Source organism: Pseudopodoces humilis, chromosome 9 (genome assembly GCF_049639895.1).
Source record: "Pseudopodoces humilis isolate 2021_Gansu_Grassland_sample_001 chromosome 9, ASM4963989v1, whole genome shotgun sequence".
Taxonomy (NCBI): domain Eukaryota; kingdom Metazoa; phylum Chordata; class Aves; order Passeriformes; family Paridae; genus Pseudopodoces; species Pseudopodoces humilis.
The window spans coordinates 24,293,517-24,316,049 of record NC_142208.1 but is presented as its reverse complement, the minus strand read 5'-3'; the positions used below and the strand labels follow the sequence as shown (position 1 = coordinate 24,316,049).

Below are 22,533 nucleotides of genomic sequence, written 5' to 3'. Positions count from 1 at the left end.
GGTATCTCCTGAGGCTGTCCCAACTTCCAATGGCAGCTGTCTGGGGAGAGCTGTACTGCTGGAGCACTTATTATGGTAGGAAGACCAGATACAGTCAATGCTCCCTAAAAATACAGTTTTCAGTTAATGCTCCTCCTCAGTTATTTTATAAAAATATTATTTCTACATACATTTCTATAATAAGAATGCAGAACCAGTTGTCTGCACTCCAGAATCATCCTTTTTTTCCCCTTTGAATCCACCCCACTTAAACTTTGTTTTTCCTGTCTTACAGGATGCAGTCAGTGAATTTTCACTACTATACAACTATACAACTCACAGTTCACATAGTTTGATGATCTTCAACATTTTTATGGGCTTTCTTCATCCATAATCATCTTGACAACTATTCTAGAAGCTTAACTAAGCATTGTTCCTGCAAGACAAAGTACTTTTGGAGTACCAAAGTACTCAAAGGAGTGTCCTTCCATAGTTTCCAAGGAAGATAAAGTCTTATGCAGCATTTTATTATGGGCATACTTGCCCATATGTGGAGTTTCATGGGGAGCATACTGACAGCCCCTTCTCTTTTATAACACATTTGCTGCATGAATAGGACAGATAAGGTAATTATCAGTGACAGATCAGGTAATTATCAATAGCAGTCACAGATTTTCAGTGTTGTTCCATCCATCCACAGGCCCCAGAGCTTCCAGCACACAGTGGAAAAGGCTAGTACAGCTGCTCAGGTCTGGCTGCAGCATATTTAAGGGAACTCAAGAGATCTCTGCAATTCTCATACATTTCAGTCTAGTGAGCACTGGGTACCTGAGAGTCATAGTCACTTAGATGCCTTTTAAAACTCTCATTTAAAAATTTCCTTTTGTAAGGAGACAGATTGTTTAAGCATGTCAGCTAAAATTCTTGCCATCTCAAAAACAGTTCAAAAACATCTCAAAAACATCTCAAAAACATCTCAAAAACTGTTAAATACCCTTTTTCATATTTAACGCTCTCAGTGTATCACGGCCATTTATTTTGTTATCTAAACAGGATCCAGGTTCTTTCAAAAACCTGGCACAAATGTGGGTTCTGAGCTCATTTGAGCATCTCTCTTAGAAGATCTGTTCTGTAATACATGAGCTGCTCCAGAGTGAGTGGGCTGTGATGTTACTGAGACTGAATATTGGATACTGCAGCATCCATATTCTCTTCAGATTTTCTTGGTTCCAGCCAAGGCTGCAGGAGAGCTATTCTGTCCCCCAGGGCCACTCAGGTCTTGCCCAACAGTGACTTCTGAACCCATTGTGCTAAAACAAAAGAGCAAAGCACCTGTTGCTGCCTGGTTTTGTGGTAGTTAAAGATCAACAAGAATGTTAGGGAAGGATGTGAGCCTATCCATCATTTCTGAATGCTGTAAAATACATGTATTTACACATCCATTTATTGTGTTCCCACAGTGATGGGAACAATGCTGCCCTGGCCAGAAACCAGAGCTTCCTTCCCCTTGGGTTCAATGGTTTTTGGCCAACCATGCTCTCAGAGCCCAGCCTCTGTGCTGCAGCTCATCTCTGCCTCTCAGGTACATCAGTACCTGGTGACCCACATCGGCTCATGATCCATGGGCTTTTTTGCATTCAAGTATTTCCTGAAGCACTTAAAAACTGTTCTGGATAGAACAACGCCACATTTTGTCCTTCACAGGCCCATGAAAACATAAGGGATTTTGCATTATGCTAAAGAAATGTCCAGGAATAGGTCAAACAGCAGCCTGGCAGATTTTGCATGCAAAACCGTAAGGTCTGTGTTTGCAGATGGGCGTCAGACAACCACTGTTTGAGGATGTAGAAGTTAGATCCAAACCACATGGAGAACAACAGTTCAGACTTTCATGAGGAACTGAAAAGGAGTGTACTTTATGGCTTTACTGGAGCCTTGCTGTCTGCTGTGTCCAGAAGGGCAGCGGGGCACCAGTATATCCATTACCCTCCTGCAGTCACAGGCACACTCCAGCCAAGCAGTGGAAACATGAGAACTCCAAATGCTGCAGCCGTTTTTGATCCAGCAGCTCTCACAGCCCAAACCCAGTCTGCTCCCTGGAAGAAAGGAGCACGAGGCAAACTTACAGGGCATATTTCTCGACCTGACAGGTGAAGTTCAGTGGTCACTCTGCACTTACATCTTGCAAAACCCTGAGGGCATGGACACCATGCAATGAACATCTGGCTGAAGTGAAAGAGTCATAGAGCTGGAGATCTACCTCTCAACCTGGGAAATACTAGAGCAACAAAACACACAGGCATATGCCTACATCAAGAAGAGGTGAAAAAAGAAGCCTGGATTAAATAGCTAAAACCACAAAAAATGTGAGTTGGTGCTTTCATCTTGTTTAAGAAAAACAAATCAAGGGTATTTGGGAGACCAGAGCAGAGATACTTCTGTGAGCAAAAGGAAAATTGCTGCCTAACCCAGCACCTCCAAGCTCTGTGCTTTTCCAGGAGGGACAGGTATAAATAGGTGGTAGGTGCACACAAGAAACAAATACTTTCACTTAGCCAGCACTCTCTGGATTTCCATGGGCACTGCTGGATGCAAAGGGATCTGTCAAAGAATCAAAGAAAGAGTTTAGTCTGCTATGTGATTCTCACAGTAGCCAGAATAACTAACTCACACCAGTGTTAGATCAAAGATTAGGCAGATTTTATGTGTCCTGGCAGACAAGCTGCAAGGCAAAGAGGCAGGTATGGAATCCCATATCCTGTGTATTTACTGTAGGAAGGCAAAGGTGTTACAAGATAAGGGGAATCTATACCTCACTTACTGTGAAAATCTCACTGCAGCCAGTTTCTTATACTAATGATGATAATAGTTCCTGCTCTTGTCAAGGAGAATGTGCAGAGGCCAAGACATTTGGGAGCCCTGTGGCTGTTGCTGGAGGAGGTGTGTTTGCTTTACCCAGCCTGTAGCCGGATACCAGCTCATACCTCAGAACATAGGCAGATGCCACTGACCACCTTTGGCAAGTGCAGGTTAATTATGTGTCATGTGTGATGAGATCTTCAGTGTATGGTACAAAGGTGTCACAAGCAAGTATTAACACTGACATTGCTGGCACTGACCACAGGGAAGTCAAACATTTGGCTGCATCCACCTTGCCTGTTTTCCGAGGCCCAAGTTACAACCAGTCCTCTCTTAAATAGCAGCTTCTCTTTGTGCTAACTCTCCTTTGAAACAATGAATATAAAACAAGAGGTGAATGGAAAGCTCTGTGCAGTGCTGGAATCAAGCCCAGCAGTAAAGGATGCTGTATTCTCTTTGCAGCTATTTCAACTTACCAGCAGTAATGTGTACTTCACTCAGAATGAAAGCAAACCATACATGATAGGAGTATTTATGATGAGGCATCGATTATTACAAGTGGATTGCCTTCCAGGAGGCACAGAATATTAACTCTCCTCCTTCCCCCTGGTCTCTAACACCATAAAATACCCTGTACCCTGCAGTGCATATGAATTCTAGGCTGTTAAATGACACACATGGGCCTGTTAGATCCCAATCAGCTTAAATTAGGCCATTTTCCATACAAATCAAAACATGGAAGATAGAACTCTGGGGCATATCTAATTGAAAGTCTTTTAAAGGAAGATATTCATTATCTGCATTTCTGTACAAAAACGTTTAGGCATTTATCAAGCTTCTCTTATGCTGTGTTTAACTCAACAATTTCCACATCTCTGGAATGAACCAAGGGAGAGAAGGATCAAAATTCCAAATGGGTAATGTAGTGGCCGCCTCAGAGATCTGAGATGAGGGGGTGTGATTTGCTACTGCCAAGAACTATCTTCCCTCAAGCAGGAGAGGCTTCTAAATTCAGAGCTGGAGGACCGAGATCCTGGATGCTTCTCACCTGTGTGAGATACTTTTCTACAAACTTACCTGAAGTCTATGCTATGGGCAGTGTGTATAACAACTGCACGTACCAAATACCATTTAAATATTTTGTGTGCTCACTGCAGTAAATGCACATGCAAAGTAAGTATCTAAGTGCAGCCAGACAGGAGAAGCTTTTTAGAAGGGACAGAATCTCTGCCATGGGATGCTGGAGTCCTGCGACAGTCAAGGATCAACCACAAGATAAAAATCTTTACACAGGAATGGACAAAAGGCTGGAAAGACAAGGTAAGATGGGAAAATCATCCAAGAAGTCCTACAAATTTTCAGAAAGATCAGGCCAGACAAATGCCACAGCAGAGACAAGAGAAAAGAGGAGAAAGTCTCCCTTGGAGATACACTGGAGACAGTAGTTGCAGGAACTGTATCAGCAAGATTAAGTGAGGGATTCTGGGACACAGAGAAAAATTACTGTTTTGAAGGGAGAGGGCAGTCTCCAATGGCCTGTCGATCATTAGTGGTCTGTGGAAAGTTGGTCAATCACCTTGGATAGAGCACGGTAAACCAGACAGGGCAGTGTGATGAGCATCACAGAAGGAGACAAAGTAATTCCCCCTGCTTTCTGTAAGTAAGTAAGGAGTAATTTCCCATTGCTCTCTGACACCTAAGCAAGACACTGTTCTGTTCATCCATGATGCTTCAAGTCCTTCCAGACAGCCCCAGGAAAAAGGCTGTTTCAACAAGGACATCGCTACCAGGGCTGCTAAGTCTGACCACCAGTGAGAGCCATAATGGGCACAGCTCTGAGTAAGCCTGCCTGTAACTGGGACTGACTGCAGCTGGCAGTCCTTCAGACTGGCACGGAGGCCACTTCAGATCAAATTTCACTGTTGATTTAAAGAGCCCTTTGCCAGCAAATTGTGTCCCACAGTACTCTGGTGAGCTGATTTCCAATTTGGTCCATTGCCCACTGCTGCTGTCAGAAATCCTGAGGAACGGAGGACACAGAGCTGTTTTTTCTGCAAGTCCCATGTCAGATCTTTCTTCCTCACCCCCTCAGTTTTGAGCACACTGTCCAATTTCAAGAAAGTCTGAAAGAAGGATGCAAACCTCAGCAACAATTGCTATCTAAATATTTTTCAGTGGGCAGCTAAGCAGGAGCCCCAGCTCATGTCCATGTAAAGGAGGTGGGAAGGTATCCCACATTTATCCAGCATGGATGTGAATTCAGACTTACCCACACCAATGCTGGCTCTTGGGTTGTTTTTTTCAAACCTAGGGCTGGCTCTTGGCCAACATTAGGAGACATCCAGAGAGCTGCTATATTGTGCAGCTGTTCTGGTGGGGCTGGACTTATTGAAGTGCATGGAAAGAAAGGACACAGATAAGTTGGCAACTTGGCTTCATTAGTGTGACTGTTGATGGAACAAGTTATTTCATTGCTCAAAAGAAAGCTTTGACATTATTGGAAAGGATGAAATTCACAAGGGAAACCAAAACCACAAAAAAAAAAAAAAAAGAAAAAGAAAAAGAAAGAAAGAAAGATGAAGGAAGTTGTTTTACTTGCTAGCAATTCAAGTCTGAGACAAAAGAAAATGAAAGAATATCCCCAACCATTTGGATCCTCAAACATTAAATATATAAACTTATTGCAGTGATAGCTTCTCCAGACATGAGTCATACATTTTGAAATCTTATGGGGTCAATCAATTTAACTTCATAAATGAATTACACCACCAAAACCTGACCGAAACCAGACCATTGTATCCAGACTGGCTCATTTCAACCTTTCAGAGCTGTCAATAAAACTGTGTGTGAGCTGAAATGCTTACCAGCAAAAGCTGAGAGCAGTAAATCAAATTTAATAGGCTGGTTTTGTTGACTAAACAGGAATGATGCCTGAAAAAAACCAACCCAAGCCTTAACTAATGAAATTCCTAAAGGATACACAAAGACTGTTTCATTTCTACATGCCTAATGATCTGGGTTTCTGTTTGGTTGGTTTTATGTGTATAATCCCCAGAATTACTAAATTAAGAACAGCACTTAACATATAAAATATTTAGAAGGGCTTTCCTGACAAAAAAGATCTATTGCCTCCCTCAATAGCTGGTTCCCATTGTTAATTACCCTCATTTATGTTTAATTTAAATTTGCGTCCCTTCATTTCCCATCAGCTTGATATTTTTTATGCTATTATCTGCTTCATTAAAGTGCCCTTCTCTTTCATTTATCTTTCCTCCATGTGGTCAAATAGCCTTTTAAACTTTTCTTTGAAACAAGCTGACATTCTTCTGCCTCCCCTACAGATGACTGTGGCCTCTCACTGCATTATAGTGGGGCTTGGGTTTAATTTATTTTACTTTTGCTGGGATGGCATGAAGAATAATAGTGTTTCCAACCTCATCTTTATTTTCAGCTGTTTCATTTCTTTTACAGCAAATATATTGCCAGTATATGATGCCAAATTGATAAGAGGAAAACAGAAGTCAGAATTCTTTACTATCCAGCTAACCCCACACTACCCTCCTCTCCTACAGTCTTGTAAGATCACCAGCCTGGGTAGGGAAAGAATTTATCTCCAGCACTGTGGAATAACTGCAGTCAGCAAATGTCAGCTTCTATGGCAAAGTCACAAGCCAGGAGAGATCTGAGCTTGCTCCTGCTCTGCATCAGGACCAAATAAATAATGTCCAGGCATCAAATACAGAATCCAGTGATCAATACCTGGAGTCATCTTCTTCTGTGAGTCAAAAATAAACCTTCTCTAGGTTTAAGAGTGGCTGTCCATTCTCCAGCCAAAACTGGAAAGCTGCAGAAGAAGCAAACCTAGCAACTTTAATTTCACTTTATAGTCAGCTGTAGTTCCTAGAACATCACTTTGGTTAATCTCTTAATGGTGTGCCCCAGAAGTAGAATGACATCTGCTATTTATGATAGGTTTGGTACAATTATGCCTTTTGCAGTATTTATGTCTCATTTCTTTCAAGGATATGTAACTTCACTTTTTCTATTAAAACTAGAAAAAGGTGACTGTAAATGTCTTCTGCTGAGATATAAAGCTCAAATTACAAAAGACAGATCGTACAAAATTACTCTTGTTTGCATTCTGAAGATGGAGCTTGTTATCAGAAAGATGAACACTTTACATTCTTCTTATATTTTCTAATATTATAATGACAGATATTATGGCAAGCATCATAATCTGCTCCACTGCAGTGCAAACAGGGCACATCACTTCCCTAATAAAACTGCAATATTTAGAGATGGGAGTTCGTTATTTTCTTTGCCTTCTGTCAGGATATTGCTGATCCATGTAATTACTGCAGTTGCAGAGATGCAGTTGGGACAGCATCAGTGCTTTTCTCTGGGCAGTTGCACTACACTGATATTGTACTGATACAGGGACTACATTGCTCCCAGCACTGTTAGACTGGAAATACAGGTATGAGAAGCTAAATATGTATTTTAATACCTGTTAAAAATTACAGGCAAGCTCAGATTTCATAGCATTTAACTTGGAGATAGCTTGCTCCCTAAGCTGATGTGGATAAGGCTGTACACTCAGCAGGTCCTACCCTTTCCTTGAGGGAGGCAAGGTCAGCAAGTCCAGCTCTTTTCCCTGACATCTCACTAAAGAACAATGGCCCATTTTCAGGTTCTCTTCCAGTGACCAAGGCCAGAAAAGCCTGTCATTGTCACAAACACAAGAAGTGAGGGGTTTTCCAACTCTGCACATTTCATTTCATGCATCCAAATGTAGATTTATCTAAAACATGCACCGGAGATGTACTGGTTTGGGCTGAACTTGTGATCAGGCAGGGAGGACATTTGCAGGGCATGCACAGCAGGAGGTTTACACAGGAGGTCTGTGTTCATGTCCGTGCTCTGTCAAATTCAGTATGAGGATGTGATTCTGTCCCTCTGGGGAGACACATCATTGCTGCCCTGTTTCAGAGCTCATTGCAAACAGGCTGCTTGCTCTGTGCCAAACTGCCAGAATTAGTGATCTCATATGAAAGGAAGCACTGGTTGATGATTTAGTTTTACCAGCAGCTCAATGACCTAAGTATGTTTTCCTTCTAACATACACAGGAGCATTTAATCTCCTGCTTTACAGGCTCTGTTTGACTTCACCTACCATTATCACAATGACATGTTGGTGGAGAGCAGAGCTAACCATGGATTATGTACAGTACCCACATCAAATGTAATCAGGCTGAATTAGCAGGGATCGAGTCTCAGGCTTCTGAAAATAAATTGCAGTATTACATTTGTCATCTGTGAGCCTTTAACAGCCACAAAACACTCACAGCAGAGGCCTGTGGTCAACTTCAAACAAATTACACAAGGCATTTCATACTGCGATTAAGGTGAACTGGACCCTGCAGACAGATGAGTGTGTGTTCACCAAAATTTATCTTTAAAGACTGTCTATAAATCCTAAAAAAAGATGTTGGTTGGCTTTTGAGTTTGATGGGGAAGCAGGTTGTTGGTTTTCTTTTTCACTGTTAGGTCTGAGGAGTATTTGTCGCAAAATTGAATGTAAGTATAAAGTTCTATAACAGTATAAAAAGAAAGGAGCATTTTAAAATCATCTTCATTTAGAGGGGTCCCAGGAATTACATAATGTTCTCAGAATCCATCTTTCACTGTCTGACACAAACACCAGCAGAATCATGATATGGTACAAATTCATGACCAAACACATCCTATGCTTGGTCTAATATACACACACAAAAAAGTAAATTTGATCCTGAGAAATATTATTTCAAAGCTTTTCCCTCCATACCTTTGAACCATGACTTGCAGCATTTCAATGAAGTAAGTCAGCTAAAAGAGCTGAAAAAAGCAAAAATAACAAGAGGCCAGCTCTTCAGAGGTCTGTCAACCTGTGTGAGCTACACTGCCTTAAAAAGGGCTGGAGGACAAGGAAAGCTTTCTCCTGTTCAGAGGGTCAGTGCCATGCTCTGTGAACCACTGGGTTTCCTCTCTGCTTGCTGGCTTGCCTGTCACATACAAGCATGAGGAAAGCAAGAGCACCCTCTTTTGGGAGTCCATCATCTCAGATATTTAACACACAGAAAAGGGCATCAGATCTCTTTTCTCCTGGTGGCTATGCCTTACATTAGCTCAGCCCAAAGCGCCTTTCCTCTGCCTTCCTTGCATCTCCTAGGTCAGTGATGACTCATCTGTGCTTTAATGGAGGTCCCTGAGGCTTAATTCATTATCTGAAAAGAGCTTCGAGACCATCACAAGAAGGGTGTTACAGAAGTGCAAGGAGGTTAAGTCTTGTAACTCATACCCATATGCTATGCTTGTGCCTTTGAATTTCTTTTCTTTTTATAAAACCAAAATTTGTATCTGATCCTAGAGCAGGAAGGAAGCTGTTCACTCCCTCTCCCATGATGTATTCCCCCCCACCCTCACTTTCTTGTGCACAAGGTTTGGAAAAAGGAGGTCCAACATACCCAACAATCGAATTTGCATGATGGCGCCGTGTAAAACGAAGAACATCCAGAGGGGCTGGGAACAGTCCGCGCAGACCTGCATGCCAATGCCGGCACCGTTGTGGCTCAAGTGCAGCTCACCATCAGAATTCACCATAAATCCCAGGATGTCTCCGCTCTGGAGGGGCACCACCACTCGGCAGATGGCCCAGAACTCCTTTCGGTCGACCAGGGACTCGGGGTTATAGGGGAGGTCACTGGGGCGCAGGGTGCTAGGGTCACAGGATGTCACCCCGTAGGACAGTGTCCCTGTGCGCACAGCGTTGGACTTGTTGATTTTCACAAAAATGGTTTCGTTGATCCGAAGGGGTCTGCTGGTGAACACCAAAGTCCTCTCCTCCCGGGCGTGCTCCAGGCGGGCCACGGTCTGGTCATCAAGGATTTTGACGTGGGGTCCCCGGAGGTGGTGGAAGCGGAGGTCGCTCTCCAGCTGGGATGGGAGGAGGTGGGAGTGCTGGGAGTTGAGGGAATTCTGCGGGATGGGGCAGGTGGTGGCCGTCACATGGAAGGTGTCCTCCTGCAGGTTGAGGTCACACAGGCTGACCGAGAGGCGCGTGTCCTCTGTGTCCCGGCGCAGCGAAGGCCGGCGGATGGCCGTGAAGGAGCGGGGCCGCAGGCAGTCGGGAGGGATGATTTCACTGTCTGTGGGGAGAAAGAAAACAAAAAAAGGTCTCTTTCATAGAAAATGAAAATGTCCAAGAGCTTGAAAAAATATGAGTTTGCTTGATATGTTTAAAAGGGAGAATCAGAGACCTGCTGCCATTAATAAATTTTCCCCTTTGAAATATGGGAGCAGAGTATCTTAAAATGTATTCACAATCAATTGCTGTTCTTGTACTTTCCCCACCAGCAACAACATTTCCAGCTTCTGAGCAGGCAGACTCAAAATCAATGGCAAGAATTGCCCAAGGGAGGCTCTCCTTGGAGAGGGAAAGCAGAGGATAAATATCTGAAATACACCCTCAACATACCAATCAATATACAGGCTCCAAGTTTTCATGCCCTCTTTCTTATCTACAGTGATTCTCACAGACTTATGGAATAAATATCTAGCTACACATTTTTTTTATTTAAAAGAAATTGCTATGTTCAGCTCTATATTATTTATTACCATATGAAATTTAATTAATATTCCTGTCTATAACTAATTATTAGTGTTCTAGTTTTCACTGCAGAGCAGAACAGATATGAATTTTACAGTGCAGAATTTGAGAGCATGCCAGGTTTTAGAAATACAATACAATAATTTATTATTTCCAAGCCATATAATTAAAATTCAAACCCACAGATATATAACTAAGCAAGATGAGGCTCAGACATTCAAATTCACCAGCAGAAACAAAATTGCACCTTATCTTCTTCATTAGTATCACCTGCTGCTTCAAGAACTAATCAATTATTTGATTATTTTTCTGAGGAACATACTATGTCTTTCATGCTGAAATTAGTTATATTTAACACATCCATAGCTGTGCTATTTTCTTAGAAATTTTAAAGAACAATATTCTGAGAAAAAAACCTTCATTAAAAAATTATAAAGAAAGCTGAGATAATGCAAAAATTCATTCTTATGTCCAGATTTCTGAACTCTAAGAAGCATGATGAGACCATCCATTTGTGTGAAAATTGAGTGTGTGGGAAACTCCTGGGACAGTGTAAGAGGCTGTGACCCGACTGGACTGAAGTCTGTTGTGGCTTTGAGCCCAGGTCCAAATAGCAGGAGGTGACACCACCCCACACAACACAAAGCAACACACCAGACCCCAGCATGGGACGTGCTGCAAACACAGCACAAGGAGGAACAAGAGGAAGAGGCAAAGCTGTCCCTAAAGCACTGCTAGGCCCTTGCTAGGACACCTCTTCCACACATATCCTTGGGATTTTCTTTATGACAACAAAAAGCAGGACATCAGGTTATCTGAGGATTTTCCCAGTGGGGTGTACTCTCTCCCAGTACACCAGAGTAGTAGCTCTGTACTGGTGTGCCAAGCTTCTGAGTAACCAACATCTCCTGCAATATCTGAGGTCTGACTAACAGCCTTTCCTGTCCTCCTCTTCTGGGAGCCCTGACAAGAGCACACCCACACAAGGTTTGGCTTCAGTGGAGCTCTTTGCTTTGCTTAAACTGGATTATTCCAGGCTCCTCTTTAAATAAACTGCTATTACAAGGGAAGCAGAGTCCTAAAATAAAAATGGGCTTTGTTTCTCGTATTTGATTTTCTGCATACTGGTATTTCAGCCTCTCAGGAATTAATTGAAGAAAAGGAGGAATAAATAAAATCAGAAATTACCCCAAGTAATCTAGAAGTGGGTCACATTAATGCTTTGAAATATATGGGCTAGCATTTGCATTCCAAGTGCTCCTGCTGGATAGCACTGGTCTTATTTTATCCTCCTTTAGCCTGAAACCTACATAGGAGAACAAATTAATACTGGCAGCTGATGACAATCCTTTTGTGTAGGTGAATGGATAGAGACCTTTCTGAATAGGAACAGAAGGTCCTCTCTATTTTATTCCCTGTAACTATGCATGTGCAGCCTGGCTGACAACTGTGATGTGTGGGTAGCTTGCAGCCAGGGTTTTGAAACAGCTTGTTTTCCACCAGGATGCTTGCATTTCCCTTTGGCTGCTGGACAGAATATCTTTTTCCATCTGAAAAGAGGTTAAGAGAGATGGAGTTCTTGCAGACAAGACACATGGCAGTGATAGCAAACCAGGGTTACATATCCAACTGTTTTACTTAAATCCCTCTGTAGCTCAGATGTATGGCCACCTAAGGAATAAGATGTCTGTAGCAAATAGAAGTGACTGTGACAGTTCATTAATGTTTGCAAACAGCCATGGAAGAAACTATTGCAGTTTACTGGCTTCTGAAGTATGTTTGTGAAAATTTAGAGATGAGTCTCTAAGAGATGCTGGCCTGAATCACAAAACATCTAGCCAAAGGAAAAAAAAAATCCCATTGAATATAAATCAAAACAAAAGTGGGATTCATCTTTTGGGGTAGTAGGTAGGTTGGAAGAAATGTGGAATGCCATTTACCCAGAATAACCAATAATAGCCAAGGGCTGTGAAAGAACGGTTCTGGTGAAATGTGGAACAAATGTGGTGACTTTGACCACTTTCTTTCAGAAGAAGATGCCCAGAAATTAGCTGTTTTTCTCCTCTAAAGCTTCGGTTCTCACTTTTTAAACACAGACCAAACTAGTCATGCTGAATACAGATGAAGCTCCTCAGCCCACAGCACAGCCTTAGCCCTGAAGAACATTTACAAGTGATCTCTAATGCCTACAAAGGAGAGACTCTTGTGTTCAGGAGCATTTATATTTACAGAGGCAAATCTGGGGGGCATATCAAAAAGACTGAATGACTTCATGTGACGAGACTGTAAGACACAAAATGGATCCAACCGCCCATTACCAAGGACTGTCTGGCTTCAGCCTGAAGAATTTAGAAATCACTCATCTCTTCATTAAATATTAAAGGTTATAAAATTTATTGTGTAAGACAGTTGGCAATGTTTCTTTGGAAAAGTCAGTTGATGAGAGATCTCCTTGTGTGAGAATAGATGGACTTGTGAAGACCACAGCTGTCCCCAGGCCACCAGAGCAAGCATTAACCCAGTGGCTGGGACACCACCAGAAAGCTGGCCTTGGCCATGGCAGCTCACTGGACTTGGCTGCCCAAGCAGCTTCCCTGAGAGGTTTTGCTGAGCTCTGCATCAGTGCAGTTATGATGTTATTTCTGGATTTTGAGACTTAAAGTTTCTGGTAGCAATACAGATACAGCCAAAATGAAAAGATTTCTACTAAATACAGATTTTCTGCTCATCAGGTGGAGAATCTGAGACACTGAATTTAAAGGATGCCTATCTTCAAAAATGCCCTTGCATTTTTTTCTAGCTTTGTTTAAGAAAAAAAGTAAGGAGGAGTAATTAATTTATCTTAGTAGAAATGAAAGGCACTTGAATAGTTCAGCCGCCTTCTGTTTTCTTTCCTTTTTAGTGGGGTTTATCTGCAAAATTTAGATTCTCAGCAGGTGATGCCTTAATCAGAAAAATAATTTGAAGTATCTTCCTCAGACCAGAGGCTTCAAAGCTTTCCATTTTCCTCCTCAGAGGGCATGGAAGAGCTTCCCACTTTGTGTATGCTCAATGCAACGGCAGTAACACTTTAGAAGATCTTTTACAAGGAGCTGGTGAGCAGACAGATACAGCTGTAATCACTGCACTCAGATCAGAAGTATTTCACTACCACCTTTCTTTTGAACCACTGCCAAATACTGTCTTCTCAAAATAATTTATTTCCTTAAACGTGTGTTATGTTAATATGTAGAATACATATTTATTATAGAGATCGCATACATGCACATTGAACACAGCTGCAAGCACATCCCAACACAAAAGCATTTCTAACCACCAGCATGCACAAATCATCTCAGCCCCACACAAGCCCACAGGGGATATGTTGCTGTCAGACTGTCAAATCATCATTTCCCTCCTCTTTCTCTTTTTCAGTACTGTCTGTTACTGCCTGGAGGCTTGACTTTCCAACGTCATGAGCAGCCAGAATTCACACACCTGTAAAGGATCTGAGACAGCAAAGCAAACTCAGCATGGACACACACATATTGTGGAAACTCAGTCTGTGTTTAACTGCAGCTCAAGGGACACAGATCTCCTCTTGATCACTTTCCTGAGATTGGTGCAATCCTATCACCTCCATGAATTGTAATTCTTCAGAGTATGAGTTCTCTAGAATGAGCTATGGAACACCTAGAGTAAACAAATCAACTTTGAGACTTAGTACTATAAAAAATAACTTATCATTTGGAGAATCAAGACCATTCTGTAAGAACCTTAATAACATATCCCCATTTCTAATGATCCTTCCTACCAGGACAGAGAAATCAAGAAGTTGAGAAGTCAAGGAAGCGCCTCGTGATTCCTTGCATCAAGAGAACATTTCTGTCCTCAGCTACTAAGCCAAGAGTAAAAAACTGGTAAGGCCAGAACTTAACTGGTATGATGCCTCCCTTGCCATGTGAATACTCACAGCTTTCCTTCCTTCTGTTCTTTGCTTTGCTTTTTCACAAGTGCAATTTTCTTCTCTTAATCCCTCACTTCACTGGGTAATGGTATTTTCAGTGAGTACCAGTGCTCATGGTATAATTTCCATGATCAAGGAACCTCAGGGGTACTGTTACCAAAAGATACATTGAAGTCAGTGGCCAATGCAAAAACATTCTGTGTAAACCTGCACCTGCAAAAGTAGATATGCTGTGCTATTCCTACCACACTCAAGTGGCTCCATTCCCACTCAGGAATGCAAATGAAGGCTTTTTTTCCCACCATCAGCTGTATCTGTCACAAGGAGTTATCCAGGGAGGACAGCTGCCCTCCCAACACCTGTAATCTTGCAGTGTCTCCTCCATGGTCTACAGCAGAGTTATGCACCAAACAGACCATTTGGCAGGATTTTGACGTTGCAGAGAGATGTGTTTGAAATATGAGGCAGACATACCACGCTGTAAAATAGCATCACACTCAAGGGCAATTGGGGAAAGCAACCAGTTGTAAGACAAGAAATAAAACTGTGCTTCTGGAAACCTGTTGCTCACAGCTCATACTCCCCACTGTGGGAGTGCATTATTTATCTCAGTTCAGATGCCTTGTGTGGTGCTGTGGCAGCCACTGCTCCCTCACTGGCTTAGTCCTGGCAAGCTGACATGCACTCCTGGGGCTGCCATGTTACAGTGCAGAAGTAGCCAGAACAATTTCTGTATGTTGTTTATAGCTCAATTTATTATGTACTTTAAGGTGACTGAGGGTTTAGAACATGGTAAAATGGAAGCAACTTATATTCTCATTTATCCCTCCTAAAGTAAGGATGGAGATCACTACAACTGGTGGCAAGGAGTAACACCTATTCTCAAACTTCTTTGTTTGCCAGCTTGCCTGATGTGTGTATGGCATCCAGCCCACAGCATCACCTCACGTGGAAAGAAGAAAAGCATCTGTAACTGGGTGTGGGAAGGAAGGACTATGCTGTAGCCCTGGGTTCAAATCCACCCAAATTAATGGGTGACTGGAAGCAGATTTTCATACAGCCTGCTGTACTTATGGTGTAAAGACATTCTCATCACTGTGGGATGCTTTGCTCTAGGCTCCCTCAGCCTCTGCCATGGGTATCCTAACTGCTTTGCTGTAGCAGGAGGAGCTATGCAAGCAGGAGAGTGAAAATCATCCTTACTTAAAATAAACACAGGAGACAAATGGAAGTGAAGAATGCTGAGGCCCTGCTCACAGTCACAAAGAGGTAAAACTCCAGTCACAGAGCATGTCCAAAGTACTTTTCCCTGCTGGCCATGTGAGAGAAGATACTTATAAAACTATTTGTTTTTCTACAAACTCTTGTGAGGTCTGGAGAGGAGACTGGGATCTGCCATGCTCAGCATAATGCTACAGAGACCCACACTCCCAAAAGGGTCCTTCTGCTCTGATGCTGCACACAGGTTCTCCCCTTACTGCTTGTACTGTTAAATTGTGAATTTATATAACCCAAGACCACTCCATTGTGTGTATTTGTCATAAACCATCAGGCGCCAGAATGCAGCTTCTCGGACCATACAATGAAACCACTTTCAGAGCATTATTGTAGCATGTGGGAGGCAAATGTTTAAAATCCCTCAAAGGAATGATTCAGACTAAAAATCTTTTGTCATATACTTAGGAATTCACTTCTACAAAGTACATTTCTCTTTATGAACAACTGAGAAATCAAACTGCCTGAGTTATTGCCTCTGATCAACCATTCCATATTGAAAACACCCACATCAAATCAAGGACAGCAGTGAAAATCTACTTACACAATATCTTGCTATGTGCATTTCACTACTTCATTGACAGTAAAAATAACCCATTTCAAACGGAGGTGCTCCCGTTTGCTCTCACTGCTCTGTCTTCTCTTTTTGCAAAACTACAGCCAACAGACAATACCACTTGTACCAGCTGTTTATGGAAGATGCCAGGCTGCTCTTTAAGAGACAGTAAAATCTGCTCTGGGGCAAACTGCATCTGAGATCAGAAGCCAGCTGCTGTGCTGTGCAGCAGAAGACACTCCTCACATGAAAACAGAAAGGATATATAAGAGGTGAATGGCAGGCAGAAAGAATTAATGTTCTTATTTTATAGACTGGAAACTGTGGGGTGGATTGTGCAGTCTGAAGGGATAGATAGCTCCTCTGGCAGAACTCTTACATGAAGCCCCTTAGGGTTTAGCTCAGTGCACAACAAAAGCATTACATGGTACAAAACCACTCAATTTTCCATGGTACACCCTCCCATTTCCTAATTCTTCATCAATGCATTATTCTCTATCTGCTGCTCCTCTGCTTCTGTGTGCAGGTTGCTCTTCTCACCTCAAAAATCAATCTGCTTGGGACTCCTCATCCACTACAGATCCAGTGGCCAGCATGGAAACCACTGTTCCAGAATTTCTCCTTCCCCAAGACACTAATTTGTATCACCACACAGTCACTAGAGAGCGAGCACACATTTCATGTGCATTGATGTTGTAAAAGCAACATTAATTAATTAATTAGTTAATTGCTACGTGCAAATATTGGCTTCTTGCCCACTGTAACCTGGAAGGCAAATTAGCTGGTATTTCATATTAGCCATTTTCATTGCAGGAGTGGCAGATATTTAAATCACCCAAGTCCATTTTGCCTGTGACCAACACCGTCCTACTCAACTTTCTGACATCATACCCAGATAAATGTTTTTTCCAATATTGATGGAAGCATTTGAGAGAGTTTCTACAATAACCAAGAGGCAGAAGTCAATGATCAAGCAAAGGGTTACAGAGTTCAAAGCTGAAGTTCTTCTGTAGGAAAAATAATTCATATTTACACTAAAAATTGTCATCAGATTTTAAAGCTGGTCATTGACCCTGTGGAACCAACTGCAAGGCTACAAACATCTGCTACTTTAACAGAAATTAGTGGAGATCAACAGTGCTTACATTCATCTCTCTGGATTCATCTTTGCTTTGTGTTTGCATTTACTTGGATAAAAATCAGCATTTCTTTACAGGCATTTTGGGACATACTGAGCACTAAAACTATTTGGTTTGCATGACTCAGTTTTGGAGAAGTGATAAAACATGGGATGGAAGAGAATAAACCTAGTCTTTAGTTGTTACCAACAGCTAGGTGTTTGATAAATTTATTGTGTAGATCTGGGCACTTCCTGTTGCCATTCAGGACCAAATCCTGCTTTGAGGTAATGGTTCTTTTATACTATCAGGCAGCTGGTGTCCTGCCAAATGACTCTCAGGAAAACCCTTGGTATCTGCTCAGAGTACTTTTCTAAGAACACAAATATGTCCTGGGTTTGCTGTGACTATCACAGATTTCTTGTCATGGGTTGTCAATGTTGTACCAATACTACAGACAAAATATCACAGGAAAACAAATCAGAAAAAAACAACAAATTATCTGGATTCTAAAAGGATGTGAGCTCATGTGCTGCCAATTCCCAAGTTGAAATATTCAGAAAGGGAAAATAAAAATCCCTGAGCTTTAGAGAATTGTGGCTGTTTTTAAGCCAGAGTGAGCAACTGCAGTTCCCAGGCCAGCTTAGTAACTGAATTGATCATCTGCATATTCTTCACTAAAATCTAAGGAATGAAAGCATACACTCTTATACATGAACCGATAAATTGCAGTTTTGGGGCATGTATTATCTAATAAAGTGCTCTGAACCAGTCTGGTTTATAAAAAATATTCATACAATTCTGCCTAACATCTGTAAGCATGTCAAATTGATTTGCACATGTGAAACAGCACAAAGAGCATAACTAGCCTCATAAAATTGAAATAAATTACTGTTCTCCTTAGAAAATATGAATGTTCTGAAAGAGTTTGACAGTAGGTTATGGAGTGGAGAACAAACTTCCATATATATGTTACAGTTATGAATTTGTTTTCTTTTCCACAAAAGCTGATGCTTAGAGAGAGTCTGCGGGGTATTGGCAACATCTGTGTTACAAGCAACACATTTGAGTTTCATTCAAGCTTTTCATTCGGGGTAAATTCATCCTTCCCCTCACCAGCAGTTTTGAAGAATGACAAATATCCTTCAGGTTGAAGAAGGTGTGCCTAGCCACTGCCACAGCCACCTCTGGATATTGGTGCCTCCTCGTCTGAGTCCCTTTATTGTGTTTGTGGGTTTTCTAACTTCCCTTAAAGTCAGAAAAATATGGTTTGAGCAGAAACCATGTGCCCTGGGTATTGTGTAGACAGCCTAGATCCTGTTATTCACTCCTTAATCCATCTCCCACTCACATATGAAATCTCTGAACTTTACTCCCACCCCAATCAATGATTTTCACCTCCATGCCCCAGGCCTCCTAGACTCAACAGTCAATTATTATTATCCATCTTGGAAACCACAGCAAAACAATCATCACTTTTAGGACCATACCAATATTATTTTAATTTCAGTCCTGCCTCTCTACCTTCCACTTCCTTTGACTATTTCTACAGAGAGAAGGCCTTTTTTATTTGTTTTAATTACCTGTAATAGACTTAATTCTCCCAGGAGACTGTCAATTGTCACTTTATCTGATGTTTCCTGATCTTTAAAATGTAAATTTCTCTGTAGAAAAGCTACAGGTTTTTCTGCTTTTTTTTCACCTTCTTCATGGGAAATTAGGGCAATAATTGCAAGTCCTTATTGTCTAATAACTTTATAGACCTGTCTTCTCACAGCTCTGACTGTTGCTTATTCCTGGCACTATCATTCCTTTTACCCTCCTATCCTCCTAGGAATTTTGACCCTCTTATATCTCACCTGTTCAGGTAAGAACACAATTGCATGCAGTGTTAACCCCACAACTTTACCCCAATGTGCTCTGCTGCAGGTTGCTATTGGCCCTCCCACAGCCCTATTTCCAAACCTTATGTTACTGTGCAAATGTTTCCATAGCATCTCAGTGCTCACAGCAGATTTCCAAGCTGCATCAGACACATTCCCTCACCCCCTGGATCACCTGACAGCAATTTTCTTCCAAACAAGCACTTTCTGCCTCCTTCCCATTTATCATCCTCCCTTCCTGCATCTATCCTTTGTCACTCACTTTCATTTCCCCCTGTGCCTTCAGGCAGCCATGGAGATGATGGCTCCTTCTGCAGCTTCTCCCCATTTCCCAGTGTCAGGCTCCTGCCAGCACTGATGGCTTTGCAAACAGCTGCTGAGGGAGAACTCAACCCAGCAACAACCACCTCGTACCTGTCAGGGTCTCTCCAAAGGCCAGCCTCTTACCCAGCACCACTGCTTATTGAACTGATTTAATGCCACTGGGGGAAGACTCAATGCCTTAGGAGTCCCAGGAGCCTGGGCTCATTGCAGTCCTGTTTGGTTCAAAAAAGCACTGCAAAATGATAAACTGCCTGGACAGCACAAGGATTTTGCTGCTAACTCACCTGTCAGGGCTAAAAGCACAATTTTCTACTAAAGATGCATCCTGTGAAAGGCATTAATAATACATAATATTTCATAGCCTGCCTGAAGAAAAAATAAAATTAATTGTGAAGATACAGTATTCCAGGCTAACCTGAAGCAGTGTTCAGTTTATCTTACTTCCTTTTATAAAAGCAAATGAATATTGGACCAAAAGCTTCTCCAGTTGGTTTCTGTTGCCAGTGATTTTTCAAGATTAAAATGTTACTTCAAGGCTCAACATTGAAATATAGAATGCTGAAAATAGTAAAAGAAAACAGCTAGAGTTTGCCAAAAGTATTTCAATTTTTCAACCATGACTAACTAAGTTTACAGATATCTCTCCTCCTCCAAGCTGGTTCCTCATCTAAAGATCCAACAAACATATATCTGAAAGAATTCACACAGTGCTATTTGTCCAGAATATTTTATTTGTTTTAATTCATTTTAATATCTCTTTCTTGGAGAATTTCCACCCATAATCCAGCAGGAAGGAGCTCTCAAAAAATTTCTGACTCATTTTCCACATGTACAAAATGACAGTACAGCCATTACACACCATCCACCCCACCCCTATTCCAGAGCTGGTAGAGTCTGCAGGATGCACTCTCACAGCTGTGCATGGAAGCAATAAATCAAGGTCTTGTTTGATGAGCTTGTTTTAAAATAGCACAATTGCTGCTGTCTGCACCAATTCAGAAAAGTTCTGTATGTTTAGGTATGTTCCATGTCACTACATGTTCCATGTCACAACAGCACTTCAACATACACTTCCTCTAAACAAGTATTTAGATCCCACTAAATAGGATAATACAACATACAATAATGCAACAGGATGTACACATAAGCATATCAATTCCAAACAAGGAGCACTGGGTAAGGTTTAAAAAAGAACAAAAAAAATTCTTCACTCAACTGCTTTCCATCTGTCCCCCTGCATTGTGCCAAGGGAGAGAGCAGCAAAGGAGATTTCCTGAAACTGAACTTAGATGTCCCACTCTAGCTGTCCCTGCTGGACAAAATTATGAGGGAACCAGCAAAAGAGTCCATGCTCACTTCCACCAAGGTACATAACTGAAAAGGCCATCTCTTTTATAAATTCTTCATCTATTTTGTCATGGCAAATGTTCATTAGGCTTGTGTTTTCTTTAAAAATTATTCTGATACCCGGATCTAAAGGAACTAAGGAGCTGAATCTTGCTACCAAAGTTTCAGCCAACTCCTTAACAAGCAAAAGACAGATTTCACTTTCATCTACCACAGAGAAAAGCTTTAACACCTTGCCTATCATTAAAGATGAATGCAGAGATCATAGGATCCACTTCATCCACAGATCATTCATCCACTTGTCCAGTTTCAGTGTGTTCACCAATCTGGTAATCAATATAGGGATGACTCTCCCAAACTCAAGAATTTCTCATTCTATTAGTAGGATTCAGCTTATGCCTCCTTCAGCATCAATGTTTAAAGCAGTATTTAGTGAGATTGTTATTGTGAAGCTTTCTACAGCCACTCTGAACTGTTGTAGGGAACTATCAAACCCTTGCTACATAATAATAAAAACTGCAGTTTGATGTGCTTACATCAACCAAAACGTCATCACCAACACCAGTAATGCCTTGCTTAAAGGAATCTGGGACTGATCCCAGGTCTGTCTGGGACCTGGATATTACAGCAAAAAGACCTCTCCCCACTGTGCTCAGTAGAGTCCCACTGTCACTGGAACTGAAACAACTAGGACTATATGTCTTTGTTTCCAAGCACTGATCTAGTCCAGTAATCAGAGCAAGAGCTTGGATAATCCACAACACCCATTCCCATCCACTATAGTATGGTCCTGGGAAGCCACATAGCTAAACTTGTGAAAGCACTTCTGAAGGCCGAAAAAGCAGAGGATGAGGTCAAATTCTCCTGGTATCTAAAACAGAGAAGAAAGGGTTACTACTGTCTGTATTTCTGTTCTGTAACTTTTGTTCCTATCAACGTATGCAAAAGGGAAAAATAAGAGAAATAAAAGAGAAGAAATCCCATTGAGGCACAGAGATGACTTATGCTCAGGAAGAAGTCGATGGCCATGTGCAGAAAGAGCCTCACAAAGCTATGCACATTCTGCTCCAGCCCAGGAGAAGCCATGTCCCCAGCCCCTTTGCTCTGTGTCCACAGAAGACACAGAGCATCCAGACAGTGGTTGCCATAGCCACCCCTTCATGTTCCAGGGTCAAGTTTCCCTCTGCACAGAAAGATTATTTATAAGGTGGCTTAGGTGTGCCTTGTGCCTGACAGTTAAAAATGGGAAGTCCGATCCCAGGGGAGTTTATGGCCCTTATTAGACATAACATAGTGAGAGGGTACAATAAACACAAGGAAGGGGGTCAGAGCAAGATGGTGGGATGCTGCCTATATGCCCTGTCAGCTCTTTATTCTTCCTATTAAACATTGAGACGGCTCTGCATCCCTGCTCATTTTTTGCAAATGCCCTGCTGGTCTGTTACACTGCAGCTACTCAGGAATGGCACAGCCCTGGCTGGGATGGGTTCCACAGCTTCCCCAGGCAAAGCTGAGCCCTCCACCCTGGAGCTAACAGCCCTTTTGAAGAGCTGTGAAGTCCATGAAATCCCTCCTGGCTGAGTATCCTTCCCTCCACTAGG

General features: G+C 41.9%; 1 protein-coding gene across 3 annotated transcripts in view; it reads right to left on the bottom strand.

Moving 5' to 3' along the window:
• Positions 1 to 22,533, bottom strand: part of NEURL1 (neuralized E3 ubiquitin protein ligase 1) — a 142,714-nt gene that overhangs the window by 7,477 nt on the left and 112,704 nt on the right. For all 3 annotated transcript variants that reach the window (XM_088059694.1, XM_088059695.1, XM_014250126.2), the window contains exon 4: positions 9,342 to 10,022. In XM_088059694.1, coding sequence (XP_087915820.1) covers positions 9,342 to 10,022 — 681 coding nt within the window. The remainder of the gene's footprint in view (positions 1 to 9,341; positions 10,023 to 22,533) is intronic.